The sequence below is a fragment of the Carassius auratus genome, chromosome 4 (genome assembly GCF_003368295.1).
Source record: "Carassius auratus strain Wakin chromosome 4, ASM336829v1, whole genome shotgun sequence".
NCBI lineage: Eukaryota > Metazoa > Chordata > Actinopteri > Cypriniformes > Cyprinidae > Carassius > Carassius auratus.
This window is the reverse complement of record NC_039246.1, coordinates 28,508,343-28,520,694: the sequence shown is the minus strand read 5'-3', so window position 1 is coordinate 28,520,694 and position 12,352 is coordinate 28,508,343. Positions and strand designations below refer to the sequence as shown.

The 12,352-nt window shown below is 36.0% G+C and overlaps 1 protein-coding gene across 4 annotated transcripts in view; it reads right to left on the bottom strand.

Moving 5' to 3' along the window:
• LOC113065410 (DENN domain-containing protein 5B) overlaps positions 1–12,352 on the bottom strand; it is a 35,745-nt gene that overhangs the window by 15,074 nt on the left and 8,319 nt on the right. For 2 of the 4 annotated variants that reach the window (XM_026236628.1, XM_026236636.1), the window contains exons 2-5: positions 9,124–9,183; positions 5,276–5,385; positions 2,511–3,237; positions 830–1,017 (exon numbers count right to left, since the gene is read on the bottom strand). In XM_026236628.1, the coding sequence (XP_026092413.1) occupies positions 830–1,017; positions 2,511–3,237; positions 5,276–5,385; positions 9,124–9,183 (1,085 nt within the window). The remainder of the gene's footprint in view (positions 1–829; positions 1,018–2,510; positions 3,238–5,275; positions 5,386–9,123; positions 9,184–12,352) is intronic. The other 2 variants (XM_026236646.1, XM_026236653.1) reach the window with 1 other exon arrangement.

Below are 12,352 nucleotides of genomic sequence, written 5' to 3'. Positions count from 1 at the left end.
AAATACCCTGTAACAAGGTCAGTTTAAAAAAGATGGTGGATGAGGCAAAATCTAAATAACAATTGATAATCATTTTATTGCATTGATTATATTTCTCAGTATATATGTGCTCTGCATTTTAATGATTTTTATTAGAGAATTATTTCTATTATTAGTTAACAAATAGACATAAGAGAAGTTTTTCAAAAAAAATTCAGAATCCCACCGACCCCCTAAATCTTTTAAACATTAACTTACATAAGCAAACAGAAACACAAAAGTGATGCAGTAAAATGGAAACCCATGTCGTTTCCCCAAAATGAGCCATCTCCTCTCTTGTTCCCCTTCGATCTCGTTCTAGATGCTATAAGTCTTTTTTTCTGGGTCAGAGTGACTTCAAACAGAATGCATAGTAGGAAATCTGGATGCTGAGTTACGGAAAATGGGATTTAGGGATGAGGATGTGGGGAAGCCTTGCAGCCTCCAGACGGACAAACCATGAATAAATAACCTCTGCTAAGAATTCTGATCCTAATGCAACATTAGTATCTGAAGCTAATGTAACACATCAGACGTGAAAGCACTGTGTTCACTCTAAGAAATAAGAGGGAAACCAGGACTGTAAAAGAAGAGCCTCATACTCCTCAGGCTATTTTCAGCAAAGGCCTCTGGTGCTTTTGAGGGCATTCTAATACGCAGATCAGCCATCGTCACCAGCCAATCAGGCTCCAAAGTTATAAAGCCTCTTAAAAAACAAACAGCCCACTTGATGGAGGCATCCACATGCCAGGGATTTCCAAGAGGCTGTGGTGAGAAAAAGTGTGTGAATGTGTAGGTTTGTGCAGGTTACCTCTTGAGGCAGCTCTAGTTTAGAGCGGTCCGTGCCCTCTTTAGACTGCAGGCCCATGAGATACGGCACAGGGGCGTCCAGGAAGTGCAGAAGTGAAGCAGGAAGGATGGGCACATACACATGCTGCCACTGGAACGGGAACAGCAACGTTGTGATTCCTTCTGCAACCACCATGAGCCTCTGGTAATCTAGATGCACACAGACAAAAAGACAAGTCAAAACAACTTCAAATGAAAAAATAAAGAAATAAACGATAAGGAAATCAAATGAAAAACTATTTACTTTTTGTAATGTCTATTTGAAGCTTTCTCAAAACATTCTCAGACAAATTTGATATGTGATTAATTTGTGAAGTAAATTAACTAAATTAATTTTTTGATCACTTTTCATCCCCAGTATATAGTTGTTTTTTGTCAATATAAAAGGTAATTATTGTTTTCCCTAATATAGTAAATATTATATATATATATATATATGCATAACAGTGAAGATTGTAACCATAAATTAAGTCGAAATTCCTAAAACTGACTCGCAAATCTGTTTTTCTGAATCATCAAAGTCATTTTTCTACTTTCCTTTGGCATTTGATGATGGTTCAGTCTGTAGCCAATTAAGTTTGATGAAAAGCAACTTGTCACATAATACTCTATGGTGGACTTACTAAAACAGGGCAGTGTTATTATTAATAGATGTTTCTCATAAAAATATCATCATTCGTTTATATGGAGAACAGTCAGAGGAATTCATTAGCGTGTGTATCAGCTTGTGTTTACTGAAAAGCATATGTGCTGCAGAAGGGTAATGTAATATTCATTAGGCTCCTCCACATTCACTCAGTCTCCACATCAAAGGCCCTGCAAAGATGCACTTGCCAGCATCAAAACTCAAATTGAAATGCTTAAATAAGAGATTAACTGATCTGCATACAGTGAATACTTGAGTCAAACAGAAACATCCTGTAATCTTGATATAAAAGTAGAGCTTGCCATGTGGTTTATACATTTGAAATGGAATTAATTAAACCACATAATTATCATTGTATTAAGACTATTAATCATTAGAAATAGACACAAAGTTAATATATAGTTTGGAAACTGTCTATATAAGTATATATTTTGTATTTATCATATAATGTAATAATAGTAAAGAAAAAATACAATTAAAGAAAACCAAACCAAATAAAACAAAAGCACTATGGACCAAACAAAAGCAAACAAACCCATGTGAAAGCAAATTGTAATGAACAAAACAAATGAAAGCAAATGAAACAAGGCACAACCAAACAAAACCAAGCCAAATGAAAGCAAACAATTCCAAACAAAACCGACTGAAACAAAAGGAAATGAAACATTCTAAACCGAACTAATATGAACAAAACCAGTCGAAACCAAACAGAATGAAAGCAAACAAAGCAAGACAAAAGCCAAATTAAAGCAAAACCGAACTAAACCAAATGAAACGAGCGGAATACACAAAATCACATGAAACAGGTGAAACCAAAAGAAAGCAAACAAAAAGAGAAACTAAACAAGTATTAACAAAACAAACAAAACCTAAAACAGATATATATAAACATACAAAACCAAGCACAAGTGGATAAATCTGGACTAGGCAGGTGCACACAAAGACGACCAAACAAAACAAAAACACATTTCCTGAGCTAAAATTGTAGGTTTCTTACCTTGTGAATAGAGAAGGATCTGCATCTCTAGTAGGACACAAGTAAAAATCTGCACCAGATTTTCCACTCCCAACAACTGGAAGGCCTTACTCAGTGGGAAATCAGCCAATGGCAGCTCCCCGACACCAGGCCTCTGGCACAGGATAGGTTCATACACTCCGTGGAACTTTAAAGAGCGTCCAGGCGGCGGCAAAGGTACTTCATAGAGGATGTTGTAGATGTAGCTTTCCAAAGGAAGTGGGGGTGGCTGATTGGAGATGACAGCGCGGTGCACCTGGGACAGGAAGCGTTTACAGGCATGCATGAAGGGCATGGGCGTGATTAGACACATAGCTTTGGACACGTACAGAGTGTCGCGAACAGAATCGTAGCCTTCACCGGAGCAGCCACAGCTTCTGCGGCCTCCTTGTGAGGAGGAAGTTGAGGAAGGAGACTCAACTTCATCCAGGCTGCTGGCTAAAGAGTCCATACTTGAGGAGGATGAGGATGATGAGGAAGAGGATGATGACGAAGGGCAGTTATGGGCAGATGCATTATGCTCTGCTTGGTGCATCTGGTGTAGCGTCTGCATGGCAGAGCAGATCTGAGGACTGGTCACCTCCTCGTAGAAGGTGTGAACGAAACCATACGTGCGAGATCCGTCTTCTCTTGTGATGAGGAACGAGTGGAATTGTGGGGTACGACTGTCACGCTGTGTTCGGAATGACAGACCTTTGGGCATGCAGAGCTGAAGAGAAAGAGAAAGAGAGAGAAAATGACTTGTTGCTTCAGTAACTACACATTTATTAATGTGGCCTTTACTGTGCATTTTTATATATGCAGGACTTCTACTGTTTCAGCAACATCAAAAAACAAAGTTAGCCTAAGCACTCCACTGAAGGAAAAAAAATATTAACATGAGCACAAAAAAGTACCAAACCAAAGTACCAGGTTTTCTTTTTCTTCTTTTGTAAATATTTATCTGGTTGTTTGCTTGGCTATATAAATACATATGAACAACAAAATTTGCTCCAGCTTTTAAATAAATAAATATTTACAAGCTTGTGAACTGGAGTTTTTATTATTATTATAATTATTATTATTATTATTATTATTATTATTATATGTGAAGAGACTGTTGCCAGAAGACAGAAAGCCAAACACATTATATGTTTTGGATGATTGATTTTCCTCTTACTCTGCTTTACTTTAATGGATGTACAGTGAGAGATGGCACCTGTTAAAAGTTGTCTGGTCAATATGTTTAATACATGCAGTACATTCCTCAAGATTTTATACAAATTACAGGGGAGCAATTCACTTCATTCATTTGTTACTACGTAAAGTCTTACAAACACAAAATATTGCGTTGATAAAAAAGGTGTACAGTACAATTTCGGCATGTTTTCTTCACTACACAGGGCAAAAATTTTATGCTTTTGCACCTACTCTTCTACTTCGCTCATTTACGCAGCACCATGCTGCTCACACATGCAGTGTGAATATTGTAACTTGTTAACATGTTATCAAAATAAAGTGTCACTCAAATGCCAGCTAAAATATGCAAGAACTGGAACAATAGAAAAAAGGAGGGAGAGAGAGAGAGAAAAAGGACAGAGAACAAAAGATTGCAGGAGTGAAAAGAGCCAAGAGTGGAACTGAAAAATCAAAGTAATAACCGTGGGAATTTTATCCAGACCTTGGAGGACTGAGAACTGAAATGAAGTTCTGTGATTGCAAGCTGTCTTTCAAGCACCTTGAATGTGTGTTTGTGTACTTTTATGTGCAAACCTCTGTAGACAGGAGACTGGCCTTGAAAGATGACTAAACAGGAACGTCATTACGTTTTTTTCTTCTTTTTTTTTCTCAAATGATGTGAAGCCGCCGTGACTGGCAGCACTGAACACTTCAGATGTTCCTTTTACAGAGCAAGAACATGCACAATGAGCCGTTTCCATGCTGATGTGAGCAGAGAGCCTGGGTTAAATAATTGATGCTGGTGTCACTAATGCCAAGCATCCGTTTACGTTTGCTGATGGAAAAAACGACCTTGCAGCACAGAAACGATAGGTCAGAGGTTTTCGTTACCTCTGCATGCTCTGGGACGGTAACACAAACCCTTCAGCTGATCACTGCACGCAACCACAGAGTGAGTGAGAGTCTCTGTGTACACGTTATGACACTCCAAATCAATGCAGATACAGATCTTTCTTATGACTAATGTGAGAAATATTGAAACTGTGTGTGGGAACCTTTATTTGAAGCAGAAAACAAACAAGTTTAGATGAGTCGGACATGATAAATTTATTATCAAGTCTCAGCATGCTGTGAAAGGCAAGTGTCCCAGACGTACTTAAAAAAAAAAAAAAAAAAAGCACAACATCAAAAAACAAACAGACGCAAAAACAATAATAAAACATAAAATAAATGAATACACAAGATAAAACGTAAAACAAAACAAAACAATAGAATGATACAAAACAAAACGAATGAAACAAACAAAAACAAAACTCTAAAACTAAAATAAACACACAAAATAAGAATAATAAACTAAATAAAACTCCAAACAAAACACAAAACAACAGAATGACACAAAAAATAATGAAACAAAACTCTAAAACAAAAGGGGAAAAAATAAGATTGCAGAAAACAAGCACAAAACTAATTGCATGATATAAAACAAAAGAATTATATAAAACATTAAAAACATTCAAATCACTGCTGGAGGTAATAAATCAAAGGCGTAAACCAAAGAGGTAAAGGTTTCAAGTACTGAAGTCACTTACCATGTTGACAGCATCCTGGTCAAATGGGTTGCACTCGATGTTCTCTGGGTAGTGGGCAAGCACTTTGGATTTAAAGGTCCTTTTGAGGGGGCTCTGGTCAAAGTTTTCCCCTGCAGAGAGAAAATTATTAAGTATTAAGGAGAGTAGAGGATTGGAAACATCTTTTAAAATATTCATAAGTTTTAAAATGCAAAAGCTATGGTACAAGTGCTGAATTTGTATACATGGTCGTAAATAAGAAGAGGTTTGTCATGGGTCTAAGCTACACTCCATTAAACTGATAAAAGTTTCATGGTTTTGCCACTAAACTGCAAGGCCTTTTGAGAGGATGGATATCCAAGTAAACAAGTTACATCTGCTTAGTTGTATGGAACCGTACGGTGTTTACTTGAATGTACATTTTAACATAGAGATAAATAAATCTTAGATTACTCTAACACACATTTCATATCTTCTTTTGATAGCTTAATAACTTGTTGAAACAAACATTGCTGTGACATGTTTATTACAACTCTCTCAGGTACGTTGGACAGAGTAATCCACTTGGATTTCCCATGTAAATGTGACCCAGATAAGACACCTGTCTCTGAGGGATAGTATTGGTCTTAGCAGGATTCCTCACCCTCTAATCTCAACATACATACAAACACATCTGGGTTTGTTCACCAATATCAGCAGCATTCATTCTTATGCAACTTATGCAAAAGATTTTAGCATGGTAATGGATACGACAATGTTAATGTATTTGGTCCCAGTGGAATAAATCTACTATGCTGCTGTATTGCTGCTGCTGGTTATTGCTGTTGTTGTAGATTATTGCTGTTGCTTCAGCAAAGCAAGTACAGCAACTTGCTATTCATACGCTGATATGGTGCTGCAAGTATTAAGATATACTGCTGCTGCACAAATAGCATATAAATTAACCCATAGCAGATCTATACAGGTGGAGCTGGGGAAGGTGGAGGATTTCAGAGTTTCAAAAGGGTTTCAAAGCACACTGCAAACTGCTCTAGCAAATGCTAACCATTTAAATGTAAAGCAGCAAGCTCATTGGCTGCATATGTGACATGAACCAATCAGCTTGAACCAAGTAGTTTAATGCTGTGAATATCATTAGTTTGCGTTAACGACCCATCAGCATGCAACATCTAGAGTTTCATGACAGAGCCTGGCATAAATGTTGATAACCGTCAACCGTAGGGTTGTGGGTTCGAATCTCGGGCAATACCATGACTTATATATATTATATATATATATATATATATATATATATATATATATATATATATATATATATATATATATATATATATATATATATATATATATATATATATATATATATATAAAATGTTATTAATAAACTTTTTTTATATATGCACAATATGTTTAGGATATCAAATTAATTTTAAGATTTATTTTAGTGAATCATAAGCAGAAAAAAATAGATTTATAGTTAGCGGTTTTGCTTTAATATTGAAAACTATTTATATTTCAGTTTTATACTTTGGTTATTGCTTTCAAGAGTTATTGTAATGATCATATGTTCATTTAAATTTGCACTTTTTTTAAAGATAACGTTGGGTAAAAAATTTGAATATCCAATTAAATTATAGGAAAGACTTTCAAAAGATTTTCACATTTTATTTGCATATTTGAACCTATATTTTTCAATTGAGCACCAAGGCTTGACATGTGTAGAGTGCATTTTTACCACTACACTAGTTATATTTGTATTATTAAATATATATTTAAAAAAAAAATTAAAATGCATCAGTAACCACATTTGTTTAGGGTAAATATGAAGGTTCAAATCACACACAAGTTGGCACACAATGATGGTCTAAAAACAAGAGGGAGGCACTGTCACTTTCTACCATCTTGAATGCAACAGTTTCATGAGAAATAGTTGCTTTTCTGGCTCAGTGCATGCTACTGTGCCTTAAACAGGCCGACACATGCAGCCCGTGGTGTTAGATGAAAACAGTATAGATCTGAAGGCAAAACAAGCAGGAACACAGATTGGAAAAGCGCCATGAAAAGCATGTGTCATGCAGGATTTGGATCTGATCAGAGTTCAAATGCAAATTTTAATCAAATGAATGTGAAGCAGAGAACATAAGAGTGTGCAGTTAGCATAACAATATAAACAAGACAACTAACTGATGTTACAAGTACAATCTTGATGGGAGGAAAACTGTACTCAGACAAGGTAATCAGGATTGAGCCTAATTAACAACCTAGCTCATGTTTTCTCATGTATGAAGATTATTTACAGCGCCAGTGAACTAGCTGTGATTTGGCAGGAGAGACTGTGTCAGCCTTGGGCATTAACTAACAGGACAGGACAGGGAGGAGGAGAAATCTACTAAAGCCCTTTATAACAGAGAGAGTCTGAGGTCGCAGACATACACGTGAGAGAGAGAGAGAGAGAGAGAGAGAGACACCATGATGTGATAGCAGGAACAGCAGGAGAACAGCAGAAAAACAAGAGAGGGAGGGAGAAAGACAGGCAGTGTTGCAAGAGACAGGGAACTGATTTAAAATAACAAGCTGAGGCAAATGACCCACATTTAACTATGATGAATCCTGCAAACCAAGAGAAAACGAGAGGAAAAGAGGAAGTAGTGAAGCTAAATGACAACAATGCCCTGGTTACACTTGGTATTCAGTCTTGGTTCATTTTGATCTGTAGCAGTTTAATCAATCTTTGATGGATATAATGAAGTCCCGTACAGTTTTCCAAACTGAAAATCCCACATCAAATTACAGAAGGTTGCAAATGACATTAATGTGTTCTTAATATGTCCAATCAAGTGAAGTGGTAGTCAAAAACACATCTACATTAGATTTGTAGATATTATATAAAGGTAAATATTAGTCTGTTCTGATGCAGCCTGGAGAGTTAAACGATAAATTAAAATAAGGGCTTTTAAGTGGTTAGAAGCAGCTTTAAAACAAAATAACTACTCAATCCAAAAAAGTGCATCTATTTATTTGCACAGAACTGCAGCAACATTAAAATTGTGGATATTAAATGTATTCATTTCATTAACACATCTGACTGATAAATGTGAAAATAATATTAACCATTCTATACTATTAAAATTCTAAAAGCTTTATACATTAAAATTCAAATGTTAAAAATGATCAAATTTGATAATATATTTATTCTAAATGATTGAAAATTAAATACTATGATTTATACACTCATTTAACATTATATAATGTAATCATTTCAAAAAGAATGAATGAATAATATAAATATTAATAAAAACAATACTAAATTTATCAAATTAAATTTTTTTTTACAAATTTACAAACTTTACAAAATTACAAACACCTATTTATTCATTTAATCAAGTGTTACAATAACATAAAATAATCTATCAAATTATAATTCCACTCTTTAAATAATTCAATAAAATACTCATTTTAAAAACTGCAAGTGAATCTAAATCACAATATTAAAATGGACAGCATGAAATGTGGATATTAATTTGGGGATTTTGTGATTAGTTCAATATTTGGGAGGAGTGCTTGGTTGTTTTTGTGTTTTATCCATTAAGCAGTAATGCACTGATGCAGTAAGCAACCTACAGTATTTAGTCAATATCAGAAGCCCTCCCCTCAAAGTCTATATACAAGCAGACACAGGGGATACATTTGGAAAGCATGTTAAAACCAGGTTTAAACCGTAATCTTTGTTGCCTGACTGTTTGAGATCAGATCATTCAAGGTGGATCTTAATACCAGGTTTAATCAGGGACAAAATAACTGAGGATGGGAAATATAAATGGAGAAATTTAGGGAAGCTTAGTGGTGAGGAGGTTAATGATGATGTTTACCTGCTGCCACGGCCTCTGGGTCCCTGCCCTGACGATCGGCCTCTAGCCATTGGTACAAAGCTGAGATGGCAAACACACAAACAGACAAACAAAAAGCAAAAATGTCAAACCAAACACAGAAATGGAGAAGCAAACAAAATGGATGCTTGACTGAATCCAAAGTGCAATGGCTTTGCAGACACAGACAGCGTGTGTGTTATTTTGCACGCTGAGCGGTGGGTGATGGAGGTGAAGTGAGACATGTTTCACAGCCTCTGCTTTGGCGAGGAGCTTGACTGTAGGCCGTAATCTCGGTTGGGATGGAGACATCATGTTGTGCATGACCAGCAAGCGCTCGCAGAATATCTTAATGCTGGGTGTTAAAGGAGCACGACGAGGTGGTTAAGAAATATCTACATGTGCAACCTACACACACATACACACATTCAAATACAGACTTCTATGTCCGGCTGGAAAGACATCTTCAGTTTTGGACTCTAATAGTCTGGATCATCAAATTTGGATTAGTTCTACCCATTTGTACAAAACAACAAAAAAATTTTTTTAAATTATGGTTCAGAATGAGCCTCACTTTTAAAATACACAATGTTATTACCCCCCCCCCAAAAAAATGAAAACAAAAAATAAAACCAAACCATTAAAAAAATATAAATAAATAAAAACAGTAGGGCTGTGCAAAAAAATCGAATGCGATTTTCATGCACATCTCATCAGTAAATACGCTCCTTTAATTAAAAGTATTATCTCCAGCACGTGTGTTCAGATCAGGGTTGCCAAGTTTTCACAACAAATCCTGCCCCAGTGCTTCTCAAAACTAGTCCAAAACTAATCGCGATACCAGGAGGTTCCCAGATAAAAAAAAAAAAATGCTTCCCTGGGTTAAAATATACGTTTTTTTTTTTTTTTTTGTGGCGTGGTTGTCTTGGTAAAATTCGCATTTTAGGGGCTAAATATCACGTTATTGGTATTGGAGTTGCTTCGAACCGCAGACTTTTTAAACAACCGCAGACTTGGCAACACTGGTTCAGGTGGAGCAGCAGTTACTACACAGAGCCGTAGTCTACCGACAACTAACACAAAATCGCTTTCAAAATCGACAAAGAATCGCCTCCGATTTTAAAATCGATTTTGTGTAGATTGTCAGTGAATTACGGCTCTGTTTTTTCAGAAAAATCTGTTGTGAAAACCTGGCAACCCTGATCTGAACACACGTGCTGGAGATAATACTTTTAATTAAAGGAGCGTCTTTACTGATGAGATGTGCATGAAAATCGCATTCGATTTATTGCACAGCCCTAAAAAACAGAAATGTTTTCACTTGGCAGAAATAAAAATACTAACAAACTTAAAATGAGAAAAAGTGCATACGCCAAACTAAAGATTTTTAATGATTTTAGATTCATTTGTAATAAGATAAAAATAAAATCAATTATATAATGGGAACTGAGAATACATTAAAGATGACAGACTACTGTAATTTATATGGCTAAAAACATATTATTGTGTATAATACAGTAATGAGAATCTTCACTGAGAATACAGGTAATGAACAAACAATAAAATATCAAATATACTTCAAATGTTGTACACAATATTAAAACGGTAATATAAAAAATAAAGGAGTTCTTTAAAATTGATTTGAGTTCTTTATTCATTTGTACATTCCAGAGAGCCAGATGTGTTGTTCTTGAGATTCCCCCACAGAGGAAGCTTCTGCTGTGTCTGCAGTGTTATGAACGGTATTCTCAGGATGACTCAGCCGGTGTGTCACAAACAAACGTCACTGCTGACTGAATGTGAATCAAGCACTCTCTGAACTCACCTAAGATCCCAACTACCTCTGCGAATCTTGGAGTACCAATACACTAATCAGTAAGATTCATACTGGTGTATAAATATACATATTATAACTCAAAATCATCAGGTAGCACTCTAGCATTTTCCCCAAGTGCCCATAAAAGCAGAACTTTTTCTACATTAACAGCTGGCAGCAGTGGAAGAGAGTATTGGATTTGTGATATTGAGCTTCAAAGAGCAGAATCACTGGCCTCGCTCTGAGCACCATTCATTTTAAAAGTGCTGATGGAAGACAGAGAAAGAGGAAGGGACGGCACACAATGTCTCCCGCAGAGCCTTTGTCCATCCTCAACAGCGTTACGTAACTGAGCTCTAGCTATGTGAGTGTGTGTGTGTGTGTGTGTGTGTTTTAGATGCTGAGCGAGCACATTGTGAACACGAAACATTGGGGTCCTTTTTCTCCTCGCAGTGTTTGGCAGTGAGTACAGCTCCAGTGTCAGACTCATAACACATCTACTAAAGCTGTAATCCACAACAAGTCCCGGCCCGTCAAAACCTCACTGCTTTATCTTACTGCACCATAAGCAAGAAATCAATTCACTTGTGGTTCAGCACTGAAATTTCAAGTAGCTTTAATTTGCTTGATAAGAATTACTTTGAAAGCAAGTGAAGGGACGGAACAAGTAGCAAAAGTCTTTCATCTTCAAAAATATTTAATGAGACAGTTTCAGTTCCTTATTAAAAAAAGAGAGCCTTGTAATGTAAGTTACATGCTTAACCTCAATCAGTCAAATATGAACACAAACAAAACAAAAAAAAGCATGACACAAGGCTGTGTAGATAATGTGTTGACTCCTATCAGCTGATTGCAGACATTCAGATCAAAGTTCACAGAGAATGTAATAATCAGTGTTTACATCCACTTTTAAAAGTTCAATTTCAAAGTCTAACTAAAATCCTATCAGCTTTTTTTGTGTGTGTGTGAAATCTAACTAACAGACCTAGATAATGCGGACGATTTATCTTAGAATAAGATTTAGAAACTGCTATTATGTACTTACATTCTTGTATACTAAACTTTTAATGCAGAGTGTAATGGGATGACGAAACTAATATTCAAAAGTTTGAACTGTATAATTACCATGAAATACTAAAAGATAAACAAATGAACAATCGTGTTAAACAGTATAGATACAAATCTGAGCTGAAGAAGCATATGAATCACACTGAAATCAAACGGTCACATGGTGTTTGACAAATCTTATCTGAGGACACAGGTCACCGATGAGCTGGATCTTAGTCAATGAACAAAGTCAACATGACCAGTTCATGGTCTTTCAGTCTCACACACACACACACAAGACCAAGCAGATTCAATTACGTAACCTTTTCGACCTGTTCGAGATCTTAGATATGAATATCAGCATATGAA